Source organism: Orbicella faveolata, unplaced genomic scaffold, assembly GCF_042242905.1.
Source record: "Orbicella faveolata isolate gen_17 unplaced genomic scaffold, um_ofav_v1 contig_12, whole genome shotgun sequence".
Lineage (NCBI taxonomy): Eukaryota > Metazoa > Cnidaria > Anthozoa > Scleractinia > Merulinidae > Orbicella > Orbicella faveolata.
In genome coordinates, this window is record NW_028301539.1 from 20,458,142 (window position 1) to 20,483,246 (window position 25,105).

Consider the following 25,105-nt stretch of genomic DNA (forward strand, 5'->3'; position numbering starts at 1 on the left):
AGCTACGCTACAAACCGAGGATGCATGTCTCTGTCGACCTATTAGCTGGAGTATGGCCGCCATGTTGGGCAACTCCACCGTCATCGTCGTGCGTACGCGCCCACGAGCAATACCGCTAGCCATGAAAACCATGAGAAAATTCATTGTTGGGTCTCCTTTTCTTTCCCGTATGAATATGGGGCTCCGCTTGGCGGCCCTTCGAGGCGCCAGAGCTCCGCTATAAACTAATAACGAAATCAATATAATGAAGGAAGGAAAAGATTCGTTTACAGATATAGAGTTTAACCTACTAAACCTTTATTTCTCGATGTTCTACTACATAACTGGTCAGTTAAATGCGTCAAATACAAAACCATATTTATAGTGTTCTCTTTCTACATTTAATTCAATTTAGACAGTGCAATAGCTTGCCTAAAAAACCCTTCCCTTCACAATGTAAATTTATAATTATGTCTTAAATTATGATAATAGGTATTTTTACATTGTAAATGTATTCCCGAGTATCCCGGTATCGCATTCTTCGAGCTACTGAAATGAAACGATATACAGTCTCTCAAATTTGCCCTGTTATACCGTCATATTAGTACGATTAAATCAGGTCAATAGTTTATAAAACCCGTGAGAGTGGTCCTATTTCCGTCCTCTTAAACTTTTAAAGATCCTGCTTTCTAACATGGCCGTCGGAACAACACTAACTAATACACCAAATGGATTTTCCTCTTTCGTAATTGGGCGGGTAGGGGGTTGGGTTGGTATACGCCTTCCAAGAAACTACTGTTATTTCACTAAGACTTAACTGAAATTCGGAAAACTCGTCGAAATATCGCCGAAATCGTAGACTTTCCGATTCTCTTTACCCAATCACAGACTAGTGCAAGTATTCGTGAATCACTCCGAAAGTTGTGACGTGAGTATGCGCCGTATTACTACATTACAATACAAGTTACTTTTACAACGAGCTACACGCCTTCGTTTTTTATGAGCGAAAGTCAACTCGGCTGCGAAATGTTCTCGTCGAGTTTTCTCTCAAGCAAAAGGAGGGCTCTGCAAAAATTCGCATCATATACTTAGTTTTATGTAAAAAAGTTTGCATCAGTTTTCTAAAGTTGAAATAAAGTGATAAAACAATATCTATTCGTGTTTCCATAGTGAAAGTGGGAATAGCTTGCAATTAAGGCTAATACAAGCCATTCTCGTTTGTAGTTGAGTAATTCTCCTCATTGCTTCCACTGCAAGTTCATTCTGGAGAATTTAACATAGCTTTAGCACTAATTCAATGAATCTTTAAAAACTATTTTTCAGATCATGTCGAGATCCTCTCTCATACCGACTCACAATTCCCCTAAATTTCTTACCCTCTGAGGAAATATTCTCAAATTATGATTTCCCCGCTAATTGTTATAAAATGCCATATATGGAGCCCACTCTTCGCACGACCTCGCACACTAATTGCTTCACTTTGGTATCAGTACCAGTGGAAATAAGGCATGTCACCGCGGGAAAAACCGCTGGCAGGACGGCCTTGAATTGCAGCGTGGGTAAATTCAAAAGAAGTTCAAGCATGGTTATAACTAGATTTGTCCAAATGTTAACCTGAAATAGTTCGTCTTCTTTTCTCTTTAAGAATTGTCTTTCAAACTCTATCATGCGGATATCTTCCTCCAGGAGATGTTGATAGTGTTTCGATTTCGGATCCCGCGGGAATTTCTCCGTAGCGGAGAGTTTCCATCTTGCGAGAGGAGAATGCAAAGGTTCTTCCGGATACCCGTTGCCCCAGTTTGAAACATCGCGAGCCGGAGATGACGTAGACGACAAGGAGAAACTTCTCTCCAGCTCAACTTCGTACGACATGTTCCCCTGCGCTTCACTTTTGTATTGATTATAAAGACGAACGTATACGCTGCTCAACTGATCACAAGCTTCATTTAGTCGCCGCACAATCCAGTCCACGTTCCGATCGCCTTTGAGCAAGTCATTGTGGCTGCGCGCGGGGCTGTTGACTGATTCCTCTTTGACGACATCGTCTTCTTTCTCTTGGGTGTTGGTTACACGGTCCCCGGTCAGAATGCGCTTTATGTGTGAACTGGAGAAGTGTTCGCCACTGTGCCTGCAAATCTGGAACAGCGTGTGAAGGTAGCACGTGAACGCAGTCGTGGACTGCCGCAGGAGATTCGCAGGCGCGTCCAACTTCGCCAGCTTTTGTATCAATGACCGCAGACCAGGTCTAGCATTGAACTCGTACGCGACAGTGTGTGACTCCATCAGACAATCAAACAACACTGACAAGTTAGCTGGTGACAGGTACGAAAGGAGACCTGGGAGATTAGCCTCAGAGCCTTCGTTGTTAAAGTTTTCCACAGACGAGGCTGGGCTGCCTGGGTTCGAACTCTGCGCCATGACACTGTCTGCATTGTCGAGGAGAATGGAGCCGAGAGTCTGTAGCAAGAGCTGATGGGATAGCAGACTGACCAATAAACCGCGCAAAGGAACCCTGGGAATGAGTGAATGAGAACGAGGCTGTTACAAACTAAACGACTACTAATCCCTAGCTCTCCTCTGGGAGAATAGGGCCATAAAACTAAACGACAAAATACTCTATTTCCTATTGCTCAAAAGCCTTTCCTCTCTTTTAATGCTTACTCCCAGTATCTAGCAAAACGAAGTTATTTATTAACTAACCTATCGGCATTCTCTGGCTTCTCTTTGTTTTCCACCGAAGACAACACGAAGACATAGGACCGCTGATCATCTTCTTCATTCGCGGGCCCAGGAGTGTCTTGTTTGTGAGTGGAAGACTTGTCAACTTGGCTGTCCAGCAGAAAGACCTAAAAAGGTGGAGAAAGAGGAACGAAAACTAGCTTCGACCACAACTGGCTTGGTAGCTAGAATTTGGGTATGAGGAACTAGAAGCAACAAAGGGCTAACGCTAGCTGAGATCTGAAGTAGGCGATTTGAGTAAACTCTATCTTGGTAAGTAAAAAAAGTTAATTTACAGATTCACTCCGCAAAATTATAGCCAGGTCACTTCCCATTTCGTTTTTGTCCTCAAGTGTTAGTAGAGACTTGCCTTTCCGTTACCTTCAGATGGTCAAAATGTGTCGAAAAACTGCGCGTTTTCATACGGATTGTCTGATGTTGACGTATAGATTAAAATTTGTGTTTTAATAGGAACTAAATGTCCAAGAAACTAATTCCAACTGGTCGGACAATTGGCTATCAAGTTTGGTTACAGTCGAGGGAGGGTCTCTAAAATAACGAAATGGTAGTGGCGCGTGTTTTCGATTCACTACTTAGATACTCTTGTCCATACGTACACAAAATAACTGATTTTCTTCGTTGCGGTTTACTTTGAAGTTCCATGCTTTTGCTAAGGACAGAACTCGAATTCATTCGAATAATCAGAAATATTTTCAACTTCAGATAACCAACCTGCTCCGCCACTTGCTGTAGTCGTATCATATCGGCCGTTATGACGTCACGTCGCGCGACAACCCTGACCGTCATGCCCTCGTCGCCGTAAACACTGAATGATCCCGGCTGGAAGCACGCTACCATGTCCCTAAGGTTTGATAGGGTAGTGTGTACTGCCTCCCTGAGGCCCTCACTGACAATGAGCCATAGGTCCTCTGTGAAGACAGGCCCTCCGGAGAGTAACAGGTGCCTGGATAGAGAGAGAAACAAAGTGCAAAGGCGTTATTTGGTGTGACTTTGGCTTGAAGAACTAAGAGTTTTTCTCCAGTGACACTGTCACGTGTCAAGTACAAAACTTGTTGATGTCGTGATAGCTGTCACGCCAGCGTTTCACCAGTTATCACGTTACGTCATTACATAGCTTAGCGAGTTGAGAGAAGATTGCGACCGTACCTGACCAGTGCCTCAGAAAACTTTATCTCGTGTGCCTCGCTCACTGAATGAGTAGTTTTAATTACCTTAGACAAGAACATCCAAGTCTGGCTATTCCTTCTACAGGTTGAGAGACACATTCTAACAGCAGATCCAAGGTTTGCTTGATCATTCCAGGAACACACTCTGCCGCGCCTGAAGTGTTGAAGCAGTATGAAACATTAGACGTACTTGAAATCACGTCCATTGTTTTGCGTTATCTCAGCGCTATAACCTAGATAAAATTAGTTTGTGAAACTTCTACAATGTGCTTAACAGAACAAAGATCATGCTTCATGGTCTGCCTTAAACCAAAAGGAATAATCGAATCTTGGTTCACACTGCTTTTAGTTTCTTTCCGCCATGTCCATATCTTTACTTTGAGTTGTTATTAGTTAATACTGTGCTGAAAGGCTGTTTATTTATGTCGAAGCAGTTACTAGAAGTGGGCTTCGTGGCAATATCTGTCCTAGGTCCTCATGCGAAACCTTGCGTATTTGGATGAAATCTGATTACTGGTTATCATTGCGATGTCTATAAACAAAGAAAGCCAACTTACCTTGAACGCTTAAGAACTGTCCCAGCTCTTCTACAACCAGTTCAGTTACGAGCCCACATGCGTGCTTAAAGTTACCCGCTGTACTTTCCCAGTAGCTCCCATCCCTGTTACCGCGCTCGACCCAGGACTCAAGCATCGGCAGCAGGAGATTGGTGACCACGTAGATAGAGAAGTTAGGGCCTGGCACGGTGATAATTGAGCGCAAAATATCGAACAAGACCTCTAAAGTTTGGGGCTGAAATTTGCAAGGACACTGTGCGACCACCTTCGTAAGCCCCTCCAGCAAAAGGAACCATACGCGCAGTACTCCCGTGTCATCGATTGACGCAATCGAAGCTGCTGACGTCATAGTTGGGCTTTGGGTTTTTGCTTTCCGATTGGTTGATTCGCTTTGTTTAATGGGACTTGAAGTGGGACTCGGGGTACCTGGAAATTCTGAAGAATGGTCCACCAAACGAACAGCATGTGATCCATGAAAGACCAAACTCGAAGGCATGATGTAGATGGATGCCAACTTTTTCGACATGCCCAGCAGGTACTCTAAGGCCGGTAGGCACATCTCATTGACTGTTCCCACGTCACTGTTCGGGTTGCTTTCGGAATCAGTTCGGCTGCTTTCGTAGTTGTCGTTGACGCCCGAGCCACGTACGAACATGAGAAGGGTCTGGATGCACTGCACGGCGGCAGATGCGAACACCGACGAATTCTTGTTCGTGAGAAAAGCCGAGAGAATGTCAAGTATCTGATGAGGTCTACGGTCTTGTTCTACCCCGTCCGTAAGCTTGCGAGAAACCACTGGCATGTTTCTCAATGCGGAGAATACAGGTCTCCAGCCAGACTTGATGCTACTTAAATGGGTTTCTACCAGTTGGCAAAGCGTTGTCAGTATCTGTCGAAAAAAGTAATATTTAATTGAGGAATATGGCACAAATTCAGAAACGTTTGCGTTGCTATTCGTGGATACTTTGAAATCCAGGTGGAATAGTACAGCCTCTAGCGCTGGAAGGGTAACTGTGTTATGTTCATTGGCAAGACACTTTTCTGTTACATAGCTTCTCTTCACAGAGATTATAAGCAGGGGCTGATGAACTGTTAGGAAAACATGGGAAAACGTGGAGGGATGGAGTGGTGGGGAATGGTGGGGGAGAGGGGGGGGGGGGGGTGTTATAGGCTGTCTCCTGAGCGGCCTAGTATCCATTCATCTATACTTCTAAGCACTTCATTCTACTAGGTGACTCAGAAAAAGCTTCCCTGGTAAGATTCCAATCCTATTTTCATTGTAAAGCCACACTACTGGTTTGTCGTTCTCATTATTTACCTGTTCTTGATCGTCTTCACTGCAAGATGGTGAAGACAATATGCCGTCAAACGGTTTAAACAGCGCCTCGTGGAACCAAAAGTGAGGGAGCTCGCTGCGGTTGCTCAGGAGCTCTGTCATGATATCGTGAAGGGACGTGATTGCTAGTTTGGATATGTGCCTGTCTTTGTGAGACGCAGCCTATGGAGATTGAAAAGATGTCAATACAACATTTTATGCATTGATAAAAGTGTTTCAATGTTTCAATATGAGACTCAAAACGTTTGCACTGAGTTAGCAGACAGCGTTTAAACAGAACATGTTTCATACTACAGTGTAAAAGAGCATATTTTTGATTCCTCATTTAAAGGCCCAGTTTCACCCATTCGGCATTGCGGCCGTTTGTTATTGTTTTCAAATGACGAAATGATTTTTGATTGGCTCTTTGCTTATCGCGGGTTTCCCCTGTTTCTTGTCGGTTCGAAGCGCGCCACTGTAAGATCGTATCTTTCACTTTGTTGGCCGATAACTAGTATTCCAATAGTTTGCCGGATCCGTGGTTCATGGATAGCTTTCCAGAAGATGCCCCAAGCACACTTGTAAATTTTTATGGCTCAGCATTGGACTCGAATGAAGAGGACAACGAGGAAGATGTAGACGTAACTGCAGAGGTGAGATATTTCAAAATGGCCATTTCACGCGGCCGCTGTATTTACTTTATAATTATTTCGTCACAGCTCCTAAATTGTTTCTTTCTTTATCAGGGTGTAGAAAACGAAAGAGTAACCTGTATTTGTTCTGGGCAATGTGCACGGAAGAGAGGAAAAGGAGCGTGTCCGTGCAAAGCAGCCGACCTCAATTGTGCTGACGCTTGTAAATGTGTCAAGTCCAAGTGCAACAATCAGGTACGAGACCGCCTTATGATACAAAAGCTTACAAATGAATTTTCTGTCACAATAATTTAACTATTCTTCTAGCGCTTATTTATTTGTAATTTCGTCTACGGACAGGTATCAACAGCAGCAGTCGCACAAAGAGGCCAGGAAAATATAATTCCTGATGGTGCCGAGCGTTTGGAGGCCGAAGTTCAGCAGTCCGCCGCACAAATCCAGGTAAATTTTCATTACACAGCCGATGCTCAGATATGTAATGGTGGCATCTATCCGTAAATTTCAAGTTCGTTTGCACGATTGATCACACTAATTACTTTCAATGCACCTGGTATTGATAGTTATTGTAAAAAAATTAACTGCGCAAAAGGAAGAAAAGAAAATGCCTGTTCAGATAAACCACTGGGATTTTGTATATTTCCACACTTCAAAGAACTGTTTGCCCTGTTGGGGTCATGATGTGCAAGTGAAAATAACTTGATTGCCTTTGAATCACAAATGCATCTCAAAACTATCTAAGTACTAGTAAAAAATTGAATTGATATATGTACTCATTTCAGCCACTGGGCTGGCATTCACTGTATGGTAGATTCAATTATCTTTATTAGAATATTTTTAAAATTTCTTGCTTAGTTTGAAAGGAACAAATGGCAATACGGAAAACGTTACGAAATCAATTTGCCTAAAACCATTGGTGTTTGACTCAGCTCATGAAATCAAATCCATTTCCTTCTATTCCTTATTTTACTAAACTAAACCTCCAAAATAAGCAATGTTCAGTGATAAAAGAGTCCCGCCACAATGTACCCAGTGGTAACAATGTTGCATCATTGATTTGGAAAACACGCGAACGAAATTGATTTTCTCTCATACCAACCTCTACAAAATGGGGCGCTATAACTGCCCATGCTCTCATTAGATGCAATAACGGTCTGTTGGTATTGCGGGCGCTCCTCAGTATCACATCCGCTAGTCGGTACAAATGAAGTGTTGTGCTAAAAGATGGCGTCTGACCATTGGAGCTTGCAGGAACTCCTCCTCCAGGGGAATTTGAACTCTTGTCAACTACGGAACCAAACAGCTGCGTCTTGGAAGCGTAGACGAGGGCTTCAAGGAACGACAGAAGACCCTCGAGGTGAAGCGTGTTGGCGGCGTGCTCGAAAAGACGATCTACAGCGGCGGAAAGAGCGTAAATTGCGCGGGAGGCATCGGCTGGGGTCAACAGTCCGCCGTTGGATGGCGCATGGTCCGAGCCATTTTCGGAATTTTGTCGGACAACGCCGGTACCATTCGGAGAGAGTTCGCCAGAAAGGTAATCAGAGATGCTGGAAGATTCCGACATTGGTGAAGGAATGTCGGAGTTTATGCGGAAAGAGCTCGGCGGTGTCACGTGTGACGCCAAGTCTCCTACACCGCTACTGAAATGCACACGTTCCAGCTGCGATATGTACGTACAGCATCTGCAAATAGATACCATGTGATCAATCTCCAGTTTCTCCTTAAAATTTCTCAACATAGTTCAAGCTGGAGGGTGATGAGAATTTATAAAATTATCAACTACATGTTTTAGTGTAATTGTTATTAGTGTAAGGCAAATCGTCAGCTTGGGAAAACGGCTTTGACGCACCTCCACGCTTTTCTTCAAACTAAAATTTAATCGCAATTAACAACAACACTGGCAGTATTACTTATGTAATTGTCAATTGTTTCGTTGGATAATTAGTGCTTAGTCACTTGGTTTTTCTTAATTATTACGACTGGCTGTACCTGAATACGTGTTTCCAGCATTTTGGTGCGTGACTTCCGAGTTCCACTCCAACGGCCAGCAGTCCATCCATACTTAGGACATGCGCAGCGTGAAGCTTGATGAAGCTTGGCGAGGAGTGGGACCTGGTTCTCTTTCCTTCCAGACCCTCTCCCCCACAAGAAGCACTTGCTAACTGGGCTAGAACCAGTTCACAGCGGGTTTGAATTCCCAGTGTGCAACACAAGCGGGCTGCTCGTCGCAGACCATCCAGACTGAGGCAGATGGTGTCACGTTCGCGATTGTGATCTCTCTTGGATTCTCCGCCCAGCATTGCAGCAACGTTATTCGAAGTACCTGGATTGTAAGATAATTATTACGGACTCTGATCAAAGGATTACCAAAAAAGCCTACATTAGTCATGGGATATTACCCTGTGTAACTAATACAGGTATGTACATCCCAAAAGGTATGGCATGGGTAATTAGCTGTTTGGTCGGAAAATATATAGGTCATAGATTTTACCATTTCGGTCTCAAATTGGGTATGGTTTTAAGGGAGCCGCTTGAGCATATTTAATCAAGCGTGTTATCTCTATAAAAGAGAGAAAGAGCGGCAATTGAAAATTACATTAGATCCTATAAAGCACGATTTATCGCTTCAGATAGGCCAACAGCAGGTTCGACAGAACTGGTATGAAAATTGACATACTTAATGTTATTAGAGGTCAGGATTTGGAGGCCCAGGGCACACTTCCCAGTGAACGTTCGAAGGGATATGCAGCCCCCGCCCCCAGCCTCCTTCCAAGTCTGCTCACCTGAGATGGAAGTCTCCAGAGGAGCTGACAGAATCTCTAACACTGAATCCCACGTGGTAAGCAGCACCCTCCTTGCAAACTTCATCCCCTCTCTCTTAGCTGGCGGCAGCGTGCTGGGGTTCCTGTGGTGAAGGAAAGGGCTGTCGTCTTCCTCGGAAAGCATGTTGTCGTTGAGTGTGTTGATCAGGGCCCGGTTGGTCAATGGTGAGTCCAGTGTGTAGCCGGCCTTTCCTAAAATGTTGTAGGTGGTGACAAGGCGGTACAGCTCACCCAGCCAGACGGAGGACAGACCAATGGGAACGCCACTGTTAAGAATGGCACTAATGAAGTCCTCCTTGGAAATCAGAGGAAAACAGGAAAAATTAGTTTTATATATCCCTCCCTTCTCTCCTCACCCTCTCAGACTAACTAATTCTTGGTTATTTAGCTATCAGTTCAGATAAATGTGGCCATATCTCCTCTAGCCTCGAAGTAAAGGATGTTCCAGGTGGGTATATTTGTATTCTTAGTCAAAAGGGAAAAAATGCAGCTATTTTCCAAAGGAGAAAATCTCAATAAATAGAGCTGGCCACAAAGTGAAACTTTCTATTTTCCTTCAAAATTAAAGTCCTAACTTTAAGTACGCGGGTAATTAAAGTTGGCATTCTTTAGGCATAATATTCGCAATTTGTTTGCGTTGCTAATTCTCTGTTTGGCTAGCTTCGAGCGAGAAAGATGGACCTAGTGACCCATTGTGATTGGCTACCCGAGTGGGCAAGATGGGACTCTCTTGCTCGCCCGAGAACACCCGGTTTGTTGCGCAAGAAAATAAAAAAGGCTAGTGTGTTCTTGATTCTATGTAATAATTCCTTTATTGACGAATTTTGTTCGATCAAGATGGCTATGAAAGTCGACTGCACCTCGGTTCATAAAGACGCGGGACAAAAAAGAACTTTGCCAATATTCGACCATCTTGACCTTGGTCAATACCCCATACATAGCACGATAAGCCGCGGTACGTTTTATTTTCTTTCCTACCTGTGCTAGTGCGGGCGTGGCTGTTTTCTTCTGATAGTATCCACTCTTCAGTAACTTCAAATTCAGCGTCATAGTAGCGTACACAGTGACGTACACACCATCCGCATTAAGAATAGGGAAGCTCGGGTCCGACATCGCTCCTTCGCCCGACTTCTCATCGACCAAATCCGACCGTCCCCGAAGTGTTCCGAAGTTTGGAACGTTTTTGCGCTTGAGTGCCATGCATGTGACCGCTTCACAGACGTCAGAAGCGAACTGCTGCAGAGCTTCGTCAACGGCCACTGGATCAGAGAGGCTCAGTACTGATGGAAGAATGCCAAGTAAACAGCGTGCAAAGTTTCTAGCGCCTTCTTTCTCGTTTTCCTCGACACTCTTTTTGACGTCCTTTACTTTCTTTTTGTCTGGTGATTTGCCTGAAGCGTTTTCTTTGCCTTTGTTCACAAAAACACCGTTTATTTTCACGCCCTGCGACGAATTTTTCCTCGGCATGCTCGCTGCTCCCTTAGCATCAGGCTCGTCCAAACTCTGGCTTTTAAGCAGAATTCCTTTTGGTTTATCACCGTTGCCGTTTTGTTGTTTACGATCGTATTCCGAAGCCGAACGAGTTCTCCGAAGAGTCCCTCGGGGGCCTTTCGTTGGCGATCGGTCTTTTTCCTTTTCCTCCCTCAGAGCCTTTTCTCTAGCTTCGATTTTATTTGCTTTGGACTCGACGTATTTCCTGTGCGTTGGCGAAGCTTGTTCCGCAGGTTTTCTGTTCATAGGTTCGACTATTTTCCCATCATTCGGCCACCGTCTTAATCCGGGTTTCGGATTGAACGACGAATCATTTGATGAATGCGCTTGAGGCTTGGGAATCCCTCCTCTGTTACGTTTTGGTTGACCTCCTCTCTTTTTATCGCTATCAGCCGAAGGTGCTTCGTGGTTTTCAGTTATAAGCGACGCCCAAGAATTACATTTTTTCAACGGAAAACGTTGCAGACTAGGCGAGGAACCTTTACTAATCGAAAGATCATTGTCAGAATAAGACCTTCGCAATCCGAACTTGCTCTGCGTCTTAGAGCCGCTTTGCGATAGCGATGCTAAAAAGTTCGCTTTTCTTTCCGACAATGCACCACTGTCTGACCCTGCGCGCTCTCGCTGATGCGCATGCCCATTCATGGTACGTTTTTGAACAGTCGGTTTCTGCCTTGTTTTGCCATCAAGTGATGAAGATCGTTTGACTGTTGTCCGCGCATTGCCGTGAGGACTGGTGCCAACTCTTCTCGGAAGGCTGCTCTTGCGTGGAGTCCCAGACCGCGGTGCATTGTTGAGGCGGGAGTTTTTGATGTTTTCGGTTTCGTGTATTTCAAACATTGCTATCTCGTCTTCTGAGGCGAAGTGTACGCTCTTCGGTATAAGAGGCCTGATTTCAGGTTCGTCCTCTGAAACTGAACGAGAAAAAGAGAATTACTGCTAAGGTGTTATAATTATATACAGATCTACACGTGATATCTGAGCTGACAATTGCACACCTCGTGTGGTGTGCCAAGGGACAACTTGCGGAAATCCAGCTGGCTGACATACTTGCAAATTTGCTATCTTAATGGTTACACTATCGAACGATAGAGAGTCCTCGGGGTGAGCGCAGCGTTTTTTGTGATTCTTGGCGCAAAGCATTCAACGAACATAAAAAATAGGGCTTCTTGCTCTCGATCTCTACCGGCGATTGTGATAGTTGGCTTGCAGCTTTGACCCTCGCCAATTTTCAACCAAGAGAAATCCCAAGCTCTCAATTCAATGTTCGGTATGAGAACACCCAGAAAAAATTCAGCAGTTTTGATAATTTTTGGGATAAGTTCGGTAAATGTCAGATTGTCTTCGTAAATGCCCGAAATAGAACTTTTGAAACTTTTGTTCTGAGGCAGTCCTGTGCCGTTATTTTTCCTTCAATTTATCGCGTGTTCATTATTGTTAGAAAGAAAACCGTGCATGAGCTCCACAACTTAATCATTGATACACTCTATTTGGTGGCTTTAGATATACTTCTTTAAAAAAGTGTATTCTTTAAGCACATGTTTGGTTAGATGTCTTACCATCATTTCTCATTATTTCGCCATCTGTAAGATTGTCCCAGGCTCCTCCATCCTTCTCAAATCGCTCGGTCAGAGACTCAATATCTCCATCGGGGGATCCCTGGGAATTCAATTCCCACCGGTTTCCCCCTCTATAACTGCTTCCCTTTCCATTCATCCTACCGTTAACAGAGTTTCCCGATTCTCGAGCAGAAGCAGCGTTGTCGTATTGTTCTATGAGCGTGTCCCAGTTATCAGTTTCTTTCATTTTGCTCAGGAATTCGATGTGTTCATCGCTCAAGCCTCGTCCTTGACTTAAGTCTTCTAAGGATCCAAGCAACGCTACCACGCATGCTACACTACAGCTGGCCACAGTACTGTCGGCGCAACGGGCAGATTCCACAATGCCATCCATCAAACTAAATAAAATAAAATAAGATATTAATCAAGGATTGTTATCACAATACTATTCCCTAAAGATAGTCGATTCAAACTTGTGATTTGAAAACTTATTTTGTTTCAGTTAAGGCTGCCGCACACTAGCCGAATTTTCGTCGTAGAAATGCAGATTTTTTGTCGGGGTCAAATCGGTTTAAAATTTGTCGGGCCATTAGCTTGCCGCAAACTAGCCGATTTTTTGAAGCGACTAACCGCGTTGAGGCTTGGGGCCAAGTCATCCAAAATCAAGATGGAGCCTATTCCACCGACGTGACTCTCTTGACATTGCCTAATTGGTTGAGGCGCGCGCGAGCCCCAACAAATTGTCTTGTTCCACCGCACACTAGCCGACAAGGCCCGACAAGAAGTTTTGAGATTTAGAACTGTCAGATATCACCCGACAAGCTGCGATCTTGTCGCAGACTTGTCTGAATTTACCGCACACTAGCCGACAAGTGAAGATTTTTTGTCGGCCGACAAAAAATCGGCTAGTGTGCGGCGGCCTTTAGGCTTGCATTTATACCAAGAGGCCCATAAATATCGAAACTGTAAACTACTCAAATTTTAACCATTACGGTAGGTATTGTGGCTACTTTGGAACTGACTCATTGTGCAAATCTTAGGGAGCTTTCCATTCCAAAATTTCCATTGGCGACTTGAATGGAACAGCATTTCCCACAATTTCTGGAAAAGAGGATAACCTTGTGAAGTACTGGCAAATTTTGGAAATTTCTCATCTGGAATTTTCGTTTTATTTGATTTTCTCCAGGATCTGCAATTTCCAGAATTTTTGGTTGAGTGGTTTGTATTTCGGAAATTCAACAATTCTCGGATTTTCCGGAAACTTGCTAAGAACATTTTCGAACGAGTTGTCTCTTTCCCGGAATTTTTGGTTGAATGAAAAGCACCCCTTGTTACAACCGGGGCACACTGTGCCGACTTCGCGGAAACTCTCGATTAAGTACCGGAGAGTCGCATTCTTTTTGTCCTAGCGACATTCCTGTTATTAAAATAAGTTAACACGGACTATATTTCTTCTGTATCACACTTACAGTCGTAGTAAATCCAATTCAGATTTCTTCTGCTCGGTCGGGGAGTCTGGTGATGGAGGATTGTCCTTGTCAATAATCGTCGGACCTGCGGCATCCAATAGTCGCTGCGGACTGGAGAGAAACTGGAGACGAATTAAAAATGCAATTAACAACGTAGAAGTGAACCTTGAAAAATGGCTACTTCGGGAACAAAATTACTCAGTGTAGAGTGTAGTCTAATCAGTGTTGAGTGGCAGCCGTGAGGAGCACCGTTTTGTGGGTCATGAATGTAACCTAAACAACATTTTAACAATAAGGAAAGATACCACTTAGATGAACATTTTCTTCTGGAAAGAACCGTCTATTCACGTGAAATTTTAGACGCTCAAAGCGTTCCGAAGGACAATACATGTTTAGAATAAAACTAATGTGAACGCCTGGACTGAAATAAAGCTGCGTCATAACAGGATTTGTCTCAGTGAAGTCAATTTATCTTCCGATCAATTTTAAATTTCTCCGTACTGTTCTTAGCAAATCTAACATGCAAGTAGTGAGAATAAACTACTTGATCAGCCAATCCACTGTACCTCTTTTAGCGCTTTCAATGCCTCCGCTCTCTGCTGCGCTGGAGGATACAAAATAATCCGATGGAACAGTGACTCTAACACGGGCCTCATGGCCGCCAAGGGGCCCACAAGCCGCAGGAGCTCCGTGGCTATGTTATAAATGGTCCTTGGTATAGGCCCCACAACCGAGGACGATTTAGCGAAGTTCCCTGTTCCGCGTCCGCCTCGGTTGATTTCTTCAGGGAATGGAGTAACGGTTTTAGGCCGCTTGTTTAGATCATTCAGGGGGCTGCCTAGCAACTGAATGAGCGCGGGACAAAGAAGTTGCCTGAAAGAGAAAGAGAGAAACAATCGTCCTGGCTCTGTAATGTCTGTAGCTATTAAATTTAGATTTGGTGTTTTCTGTTCTTGGAAACGGGGGAAGTGAGATGATTCATATATGAAGTACTTTCTGAGATTTTTTCAAAGAAAAACTGATAGCTTTTCAGTTAATGATCGTCGTAAGTTCTTGTGGTAACAAGTGAAGGAATCTGGTGGGATAATCATTTTCGTTACTCGTATTTCTATCCACTAGACAACATGTTTATATATACTGTCCTGAAGGATTAGGTGTTTAACGCTTTTTACTAGTGGGATTTATTTGATAATAAGTTGTGAACGTTTGCTCGCGGTTGTTGAGTTTTGTCTCGCAGTTTCAACCCATTTCAAACGTTTACTATCCTCACTTCCTCAAAGGTTCCTGTCGTTTTTCGGAACTGTTACAAAATCAAACGTCTGTTTCTTGAATAGTAGCAAATACCAATAACTCCGCCATGTTCGCCATGTTCCTGAACTCACCAGATGACGTTTATAAACTCTTTCTCTTGTTGCAAGGCTGTCGATAGGCTGCTAAGCATCACTAAGATGGCCTCCAGGTACAATGGGATGGCCTGGCCGCTTTGCACCGGCACACTACGACAATAATCAAAAATAATTGTTATCCACGTTCATGGAGGGAAATGCCATGGGAAACTCACCAAGCAAAATCAAAGTACAAAGTCAGGTTTTCAAATCGAATAAGAAATTTTATCTTTCCAAACAAATATCGCTTAAAGAATCACGATGGTTAGATAATGTAACCCGAAGACTTCCAAAGATCGCTCGAAAAATTCCGAAGATTGCCGAGATTTAACGATGTTTTGCCTGAAATTTCAAAAACTTCTGAGCTTACTCCGAGAATTTTCCGAAGATTTTACGAACACTCCTAACGACTGCAGGAAGATTTCTAAGTAAACTGTTTTTGCACCGTTAATAACTGGAAGAAATAAACAGTTGTGAATTAATTGTTTTCTTTCTTCGTGCCAAAAGTCACTGACTACAAACGCATAAGATAAGATTACATCGACATAGAATCTGGATCGAATTTTACCAATCGAACGGAGCCGAAGAGCAGATGGGAGTTTTTGTTTTGTTTTTTGTTATGAAAACTTTCCCAGTCTTTTCTCGTATTTTCGGTTTTCAATTAAATGGAAATTAGAGGTAACTGAAGGACAACGAGAAGAGAAAAAATCAACTTTTGAGGATAACATTCTCATAAAGTCGTACATATGTTTTCTGGTACGTGCTGATGTTTACAAAAAAATTTTCAAGTTGAAGTTACAATTTATTCTTATAGCATTGCGTGCCCGGCATTATTCTTTCCACAGTGATCCCACGCTGAGCGACAGAAAACTGAGTAATTATATGAGCGCTTTACCCTTTGATTCCTGGTAACAACTAAATCACATCATCCTATCGCAATAAAAACCACACAGGGCGACAAACTTTTCAGTGCCTCAATATCCGCAAGCCTACATAATGAGTTATTATCTGAGCAAACATTTAGTCAAATTTTGACTAATTTTTTTATTTGTTGTGTTACTTATGTTAACATTCAATACTACATTTTCCTAATTATTTTATTTGTTTTTATTTTAGGTGCCAAACGGTTGCCAAATGTTCCTTCCTAATAAACGTCGAGGGAACTACATTCGATCAGTACGAAAATTTGTTATTCGTTGTGTTCAAATTTTAATATTCTCTATGGGACAATCACAATGATTCATTGTAGGGTGCATAGAGGAACCATAATTTTATTTTGAAGTACAAAACATATCCTTTACCCCAAAAAATAGCTATGTTTAACCTAAAAGGCGCAAAACAAAAAACAATAATTTTACCAGTTATAGACACGTTCATTTTCTCCACCCTTAGTACATGGACTCTGGTCTTTCAACTTTTTCATTTCAACTTTTTAAATGAAGCAGTGAGAAGCGACCGCTTTTATTTCTCTGATATTTTTCAAGTTTGAGTTATCTATTGAACTGCAAATGATACGAAAGCTCTAAATTGGAAACGAAATGCCAAATTTTACTGTACGGGAGAATGAAATACAGACATTTCAACGTGAAAAAACTTCCAAAGAATTTCTCAGTTAAATGGTCACACGCTTTCATCTACAACCACAAAACTGAGAACCACATAATTGTCTTTGTGAGTAAAAGGTGTTAAAGACCTTCTCGCGCTAGTATTCAGTTATAATTTTGTTTGTTTGTTTTGGCCTTTTTGTTCTATAAATCGAGTAAACAGATCTAAGTATCTCCTTACCTTGGTCCCGCGGTGAGTCGGAAGCAGAAATGCTTCAGTAACAGCACCACGTCTTGACTCAACAACTTGGCATGGTCGGTAGAGAGCAGATTCGTGTCTACATACATGAAGGGAAAGTAGAAGGTAATTACGTTACGTCACAACACCGTATTTGAAAGCATCGCAGGTGAAATGGTCTGGTTTTGGCGGGAAATAAAGCGATTGTCTCACAAATAGAACACCGGTGTACAGAATGAAAAAATACATATAGATTTACTTACGTTTCACTATCTTGGAGTCCGTTGAAGATTTTGATGTCTAAAAAAGGAGTTGTACACACTACTTTATCATTGGTACAGTCATAACGGAAAAATGTTGCAACCACGCGACATTAGGGACCTCACGCATATACGACGGCGACGGCGAGGACGACGCCTAGTAAAAAATGTGTTTCTATTTTACTTTGGAATTTCTCATTTATTTAGATCTATTCAGTGTGTTTGTCGGTATTAAAACTTGCCCCTGCTGAATGTGCTACGGATGCGTTCAGTTCCAAATAGAAATACGAAAAATTAGCCGTCGTGGTTCACGTTCTCCAGACAACGCAGAATTTGGTCATTTCACGTTTATGTTTTGCAGAGGACGGCAAAGAAATGTACCAAGAATTATAATGCACGTGCACAGCCATTGTTCTCCTCATTAAACCTTTTGTTTGGTGACGTTCTCGTTGCCGTTGCCGTCGTGTTTTGCGTAAGGTCCCTATTACCGCAAGCTTTAAGAGCTCTCAATGTTGTGCTCCACCTTTAAAAAAACTCCTGTTGCCCGCTAAATTGATCTTTTATTGGCCTATGAAGTTTAGCTTTATCTCAGTAGTGGAGCTTGGGGGCGAGGGTAGTTTATGGAGTGTGTAGAAGCAACGTGTCAAGTCACATATTTATGATATAGAAGGCAGAATTGAGCATTAGCTCTATTGAACCATCTGCTTGCGCCCTCAAATCCCAGAGACTGGGATGCACTCTACATTTACTCTTAGTAATCGACTATTCTCTGAATATATTTCATGTGCTACTATCAGAAGTTAACCAACTTCTCTATCTGCGCGGTACAGAGATGCAAGATTCGACTTAAATTCTTCGGTACGCAGGACACTGATTAGGGTAGCGTGTCTGTTTGATTACTGCTCGATTACTGATTCGTCTCCAGTCGTCTTCAAACAACTTCATACAACGCGCGGCACGGGGTGAGGTGGGAGCGCGGGGTAAGTCAGGCTCGAATATAAGATTTCGCTTAAACAAGAGCCAATCAAAGCCAGCTACGGGGAACTCTGTATAAGAATGTTTCGGGTCATATCTCAAAAGTCCTAGACTCCGGCGGAGACAATGACGTCAATCTTACCATGGGACTTGCCAGACTGTCCTGCAGACGATGACACACTGAACTAAGCATCTGTGTTAAGGTGGCTCTGCACGCTGTCTTGGTAGCGACCTGATGAGCACGCGTGTACGTCTCGATGCATATCTGTGAACAAACACGCGGAAATTAGTGTTGGCTGGGTGCGGGAAGTTAGACCTTTTAAGTCTCCTACGGGTTAAAGCGTTTAATTCGGCGTCGTAAAATAAGACTCGCTGTGACAAATGATTGCTTTAGGGAAATCCGTGTTATAAAGCTATAGATTATCTGTAAATTTGAGGTGTTCTCACCATTGAATATTCAATGATTCCACTCATATTTGCAGTAGTTAGTAAACGGCACAGGTGCTAAAAAATGTGTGGTAGAAGTTTGCCTGGTTTTAGGTTCAATTTTCGGTTGATTAATGCTAAATAATTAAATATGTCGGCGAACGCCGGTGCAAAGAAATAATGCCCAATATATGCAAAAGCTATCCATAATTCCTCTCATTGGGTGAATGCGTCGCGAACTGGGATCAACCTAGATACGAACATTTGCCAAAAGAATCGATAAATTGTTGTCTGAGTTGCAAAATACTTTGTTTTATTACTCTTACCTCAGCAAGTTTGATGAGATATTCACCGTGAACTTCACAAGACGCAGAACACGTAATGATAAGCAGCAGCTGAAGAAGTAAAGGCAGGAAATGTTCTCTCCATAATTCGCAATAAAACTTCTCGCCATATTTAGAGCCCGTCTTCATCATACGTGAGTGAAGGTTGCATTTATCGTTTAGAAATTACGGAAACCAAATGAGAGCCAGTTAATATGAGGGTCGTACAGGGGTATTCTCTTGATGCGTGATTAGCTGATTTTATTTTTCGTGAAACGTGAATTTAGGAAATCATTCTTCGTTATCCGTGACCAAAAGGTTTTCCGTGACCGGCAAAGACTTGAATTATTAACCGAAATTCGTGATTTCACCACTCTATTCGACGTTATTTTGAGACGAAAGTCTTCCGAATGGTTAGAGTCTTCTATCGAGATTGACTTAGGTATGCGATTTGCAATATGGAGCCTTGACTTTGCCTTTCACGATTTCGCCTTTTTCAAACACTCTTTCTAGTGTAAGAGCCGATTATTAAAAATAGTATCTTAATTACTTATTTTCGTGATTCGGGAAAACGAAATTTTTATACCCGTGATCCGTGATCCTCTATTTTTTCCGTTCCTGAACCGTGCCAGAGAACCCCCTGAACGACCTTCTAATATGTATCACATTAATATGTACCACAATGATAAAAACCAAACATGTTCGACGCCGAGTCACTGACAGATGACTCTACCGTGTAGAACAGCTTCTTTCATTACTATAACTAGGCTGATTTCCGTCTACGTTTGAGATTGTTACCTTCATAACTTCGACCTGTACTTCATCTGCCAGAGAGGGAGTGGACGCTACTGTGGCAAGAAACTGAACCGGAAGTTGACTTTCTGCGTCTTCTTCATTCTCCGAGCGAAATCGATCATCGGAAATTAACTTCTGAAAAAACAAGATTTAAAACAGAGTTAGGTCAACGACAAGGGATAAGTGACCACCTCTCTAAGTAATTTTTGGCCCTGTTAGGAATACTTGAAGAACCAGCCGAACATCGCGAGACACTTGAACATCTGGCACCCATTATAGCATATAGCTATAACGAGCGTGTCACCCTTTCGCTTATACAGTCAACACTCGTTTTAGCGGGCACCATCGGGGGAGAGAGTCTGCAATAGTGTCACGTGCTGCTACACTCTTTTAAGATTTCCAGTTTCTTTTCATTTGTAGTACATTATTTGGCTTCGATAAGAGAAATCATAGCCTTTTGCTTCGACTTATAATCATATAATATAGGTCAAAATAGTGTACAGTTTTTAACTTTCCAAAACTGCAGAATAATTTAGTCATTCAATACGTCAAAGTTGTCCGTTGTAACGAGAGAAGAACAATAAAAATGTTAGTTTGGGACCACCTGATGTGCCCCAAATTCTGTAATAGCGGGAGTCCTTCATATAACGGTAGTTATTTCCATACGTTTCTTTGTAGTTTCGACTGGCCGGGGATCTAGCTTCAATTCGTAATAGCGAGTGTCCATGTTAGCGGGGTGTATGCAAGGCGCAAGTTGACGGTAATACTGATTTTCTCAGTTACCAGCTCCTTTCCTTCCGTCCTCTCCCGCTATTCTTACAGTACCCAAAATATCGGGATTTGCGGAGCTAATAATGCCCGAAAGTGGCTGAAACAATATTTCAGTCAAGAAGGGCAGTTGAATGATTTCTGATGTTACCACGGTGATATACTTAGTGTTTGACCTGTCTGACATCTTGGAACAAAAGTTTCTTTTAGAAACCTGTCCTCCGCATTATCATGTTACCTAGGCAACCTCGCTGATCAAGAAATCGTACGATTCTCGTACGATTCGGCTAAAACGTTTTTTGTCATCCTTGGTCACATTTTAATTGCCACTTTTATCGGCGTGCTCCGGAAATTCGCCGCAGCTGAGTAACCATAAGTGTTTTGTCCAAGGTGAATTGTAAATTATTTATGTCTCAATTAGTATACATTTGTACATTACTTAGGAAAGGTTCCACCCGAGCAACTGGAAATCAATTTACAATCCTGATAAACGTCAAAAACACGTCAACTGATTCATGAACTCACATAACGTTTAACAGACACGTTGCCTCTCTGCCACCATACAAACTGACGACTCGAAAGTGAACAAAACTTTAAATCAAACATTTCCGTCCAATATTTTCCCTTCCTAGGCTGTTTCTAATCTTATCAGTGTTGTTAGATCAGATCAGGCATAAAGTTAGACATTCTTTTAAGAATTAATAAGTTTTTGTTTTCCTCCATAACTTAAGCACGATTTCAAAAGACGACGAAATCGGAATAAACAAGATAAAATGCTAAAATTGCAGTCAGGGATGGCCATCGGTAGCATAAATCAGTTGTATATATTCAAGATAAGCTTAGCTGGGCGAATTTGTGCCAGCTGTTGTAGGGGATTTTAGTGACTTGATTGGCCTGAAGGCTTGAGCATTCGTTTAGGCTGTTTTATACTTACGTCACGAATTTAAAGATAAATTTAGAGTCAAGCGCTACGCGGATTTTCTAACGCATCGATAACGTTTCAGTAATATTAAGGCTGGTTTCCATGTGATCACCAATATTGCCACGTTTACCGCAAGCAAGGCTCAGTGATCGTTGCGATGATATGTCCTGACCATCACTGTGGTAGACATCTCAACGATGGTAGGTATCATATGTCATAAATAGGTAGTCGTAACGATCGTTCAGTTAAAGCTGAACCAGCTGTGGTGACCGCAGCGGCATGGGAACCAGCCTTGAGATAGACCTGTAAACCTTAGCTCCCAGGAGTCTCCTGTAGCTTAGTAGTAGAGCATCTGACTAGTAACCAGAAGGTCGTAGGTCCAACTCGCTCGTAGCTAGAGAACTCTGAATTCCTTTAATTTCCGAGTATATCTGTGTCAGTGGCAAAAGATCATGTCCCCAGTTTAGGTCTATCTCAATAATCGTTGTCGCAACGATCGCTAAAAAGTTGTTTCTATATGAATGCAGAGATCCCTGAACATTTTCTCAGCGGTTGCAGTGATCATATGGTACAGTGTAAACCACGGTTGATTAAGCAAATTTGGATATATCGGGTTCAACAGCAGATAATACCAAAGTTACGCAATCTGGGCGCTCGTTCTGCCCAATTCGCTGAGAACATTAATTCATCGCTATTTTCACCTTTAATTATGTTTTATATCGTAAAATTCGAAAATATCTCTTCAGATCAGTTTTTAATAAAATGTCTGATTCTTAGAGCGAGTAAAAACTACAGGTATTCTCACTTGAAACGACTGGTGTTAAACTGAAAGCCGTATTATTTAAATCTCTCCCTGTTGACGAAACGTATCTTACGACTACGCATTATGTTAAGTTTTTCCATTTGCAAAAATTGTTTGAGTATTGGCTCAGACAGTTTTTTAAGAGGAACGAAATTTCAACCGAGCAATTTTGTACACGGGGCAGAGGATTTCGCGGCAGAGCGCGGCTTATTTCGGCGAACAAAAGGAGCGACTGAATTTCTTGCAAGTCGTCAACAAACAGTCACAGAGCAGGTTGCAAACGGCAGGAAAGCTTGAACGATCCTTGTTCGTTCTGGTACTGCACAAGCAACGAAAGTACCTCAATGACTTCAAGTGGGACTAAATTTTGTTCGCTTTTGACTTTGTTAAAACCGCACGTAAAACAGTGAAAGCCGGGAGTGAAAGCCGGCTTGCTGCGGAATGAAACCTTTGCCACAGACAGCTCAAGAATTATGTTAAAAGTGAATTTCATCATTAAAACCTAATGCGTTCTTGTCAAAATGTCCTTCAGTTTCCCGACAATGTTAAACGACGTGAACTGTTAGTGCCTCTAAACGTTTGTTAACAAAGCTGACTGCTGAGCTATTCCACGAGGATGTCATAAATTATTTATTTTCGAGTCAAAGCCACTGGAGAGTATATATTTTTCATAAATTTACGCAGAGAAAGAGATAGTTGTTCGTCGCTAATGATTTTTAGAAAACCATTTGTAAACATTCCCCGTTCTGCTTTAATTAAAGGAAATATCTTCAGAACGTTGGTGCAAAATGTTAATTGATACTTTAAAGAAAGCCTTTTTATGTCTTTTTTTGACAAGACAAGTGGTTTACAACTTTGAAAATCATTTTCTTCTGTTTAGAAGCTCTACGTAAACATGTCCTAAACGGAGACTAAAACTAACTGCAGCTAACAAAAACAATTCTATAATAACTTTTTACGGAGTAATTGCGGCAAAAATGTTTCTTTCGCTATGCAGATGACTTGGCTAATTTGTCTACTTCGTAAAAACTAAAGTTTGATTGGTGTGGAGTGTTTTTAAGGGCGAGCGTGAAATAAAGAAATCAATTCTTTTCTTGCCTATTTGCAAGAAAAACAATTGCTTGAAAAAATTAATTTTAGTTGTCTTCATATCTGAGTTGAAATAATGTTCAATTACAGAACGACAGTCAACGAAATGTCTTTTACTTTAAAAAAATCAAATTTTAAGAGATCAGCTGATTAAATAACTAAAAATCTGTGATTAGCAAGGATACCTGATATATTGACGGATTCGAAGTTTGCAAAATCCTGTCTCAAAAATTGCATATTTCTGTATCCCAGTTTCGTATCGCAGTTACGGCTATTTCGTTATGGCAATTTATTCCTTGCGGTAAAAATGTTACTTAAGCGACCAGCCAGCGGGCATTCAAATTAACTTTCAATTTTAATTCGTAAAGTATCCATTTTCACCTTTCCATTTTACGGAGACAACACCTCGTTGTTATCGTAATGTGATGTACTATTTTGTGTTACACGGGGCCTTGAGTTTAGGAAACTTTCAATTTTATCATCCGTAGAATTGGTTTGATTTTCAACTCCTTTCATAAAATCCACTCATTAATTAATCAAATCCATCCGTCCATTGACCGTGCAAGACGTAGATACTACAGAATATTCCCCGCGAAAAACTGTTATTCGTCCACTAACCTGAAGGCCGTTTACAGCATGAAGCGACAGCTTGCTTGATCGAGACTCCAAGGCCAGTTTCAGCGGTAGGAAGCACTTTTCCCTGCGAAAAGAACAGCCAATTATATTTACAGACCATTTGATCCAACAGTGGTGTCCACTTTCCTACCTGTAGAAGCCGATATTAGCGGCAGAGGGGTTTGACTAGTGCTTACCTCAGCTCGTGGGGCTGGACTTTTCGCGTTCCATTTCGACTGATGAAGAGTCCGTCTGAAAAACCAAAACCACATTAATCAGCGTATTCTCCTGGCAAATTTCTCGCGGTTTTTTTCTTCACATTGCAACTAGCTTACCCGTCGCTGAAATACACGCGTCTCGTAGGTTCTTTGCTTTACTTGACGTGGCATCGTGAGCTAAGTTAGATAACACTTCCTCCATGGCTCTCTAACCCATCAGACAAGCCGCGCACAAGAAATAATTCCAGAAATTCGACGATTATTCCCGTCTCTATTGCGAGATCATCTTCTCGAAAGCTTTTTCAAGTCACAATATTTTGCTTCAGCAGGTCGTTAGCGCGTTCAACGAAAACAATTCAAACAATAGAGTAGAGAAGGTTATCAGCGATGCGCCGATCGCGTGCGCAGTGTTGTGTGCAGATGAATGGCTTCCTTCTTGGCACCTGTACGCTATCCTATCAATCATCTCCTTATAAGGAAAGCGCGCGCATACCTGAAACCGAGCGTACATTGGCATGACTGCAGACTTTAGCTCCTAAACTTGAGACGGTCGAAGCCAAAATATCTTCTCTAAACTGCGCTGTTTCAATCGAGCCCTCTCCCTGAATCGAATAATTCATACGCTTACTCTCTTACTGTTCTACAGCGTAGAACAGCGTACAACATAGAAGCCAGCTGATTAAACAAACGCAACTTTGAATTTTTTTCACTCGCCAGTACAAATTTCTCCAGAAATCAAATTCCTTAAAAGCGTGACGCCTTGGTGCGCGTTTGATTCACGCGTGTAGTTTGAAGTTAACATCTTTTCCCGTTTTGTTCTTAAGACGGTAGGGAGTGATTTCTGACAGATATGACTGGAGAGGTGCGGAGCAGGGCGGTACAATATTTCGCTCCCGTGTTCTCTCCGTGTGTTCCCTCCCACACAGTCCAGCAAGGGAATCCCCCACGTCGTTACAAGCAGGGTGTTCGTAAATCCACAAGATAATTTCAGCCCAAGG

The 25,105-nt window shown here is 42.2% G+C and overlaps 2 protein-coding genes across 2 annotated transcripts; one reads left to right on the top strand and one right to left on the bottom strand.

Moving 5' to 3' along the window:
• Positions 1-275: 275 nt before the first annotated feature.
• LOC110056055 (brefeldin A-inhibited guanine nucleotide-exchange protein 3-like) lies at positions 276-24,751 on the bottom strand. Its single transcript, XM_089282757.1, has 22 exons — positions 24,225-24,751; positions 24,087-24,141; positions 23,893-23,974; positions 19,697-19,828; positions 18,902-18,970; positions 18,292-18,414; positions 17,178-17,214; positions 16,918-17,014; positions 15,130-15,243; positions 14,314-14,620; positions 13,748-13,869; positions 12,279-12,676; positions 10,207-11,633; positions 9,190-9,523; positions 8,396-8,729; positions 7,506-8,088; positions 5,760-5,939; positions 4,442-5,330; positions 3,930-4,038; positions 3,430-3,661; positions 2,680-2,825; positions 276-2,491 (listed from the first exon to the last, which is right to left on the bottom strand). The coding sequence occupies exons 1-22, from the start codon at positions 24,307-24,309 to the stop codon at positions 1,399-1,401; spliced, it is 6,948 nt and encodes a 2,315-aa protein (XP_089138883.1). The 5' UTR covers positions 24,310-24,751; the 3' UTR covers positions 276-1,398.
• On the top strand, positions 6,109-6,907 carry LOC149117078 (uncharacterized). Its single transcript, XM_089283572.1, has 2 exons — positions 6,109-6,643; positions 6,749-6,907. Exons 1-2 carry the CDS (start codon positions 6,302-6,304, stop codon positions 6,905-6,907), a joined length of 501 nt encoding a protein of 166 aa, XP_089139698.1. The 5' UTR covers positions 6,109-6,301.
• Positions 24,752-25,105: the final 354 nt, after the last annotated feature.

Coding starts and splice junctions, on each gene's coding strand:
- LOC149117078 (XM_089283572.1), top strand. CDS start 6,302: ATGGATAGCTTTCCAGAAGATGCCCCAAGCACACTTGTAAATTTTTAT. Junction 6,644..6,748: donor AGTCCAAGTGCAACAATCAG/GTACGAGACCGC, acceptor GTCTACGGACAG/GTATCAACAGCAGCAGTCGC.
- LOC110056055 (XM_089282757.1), bottom strand. CDS start 24,309: ATGGAGGAAGTGTTATCTAACTTAGCTCACGATGCCACGTCAAGTAAA. Junction 24,142..24,224: donor CGCGTGTATTTCAGCGACGG/GTAAGCTAGTTG, acceptor TTGGTTTTTCAG/ACGGACTCTTCATCAGTCGA. Junction 18,415..18,901: donor ATCTCATCAAACTTGCTGAG/GTAAGAGTAATA, acceptor GTTTGTTCACAG/ATATGCATCGAGACGTACAC.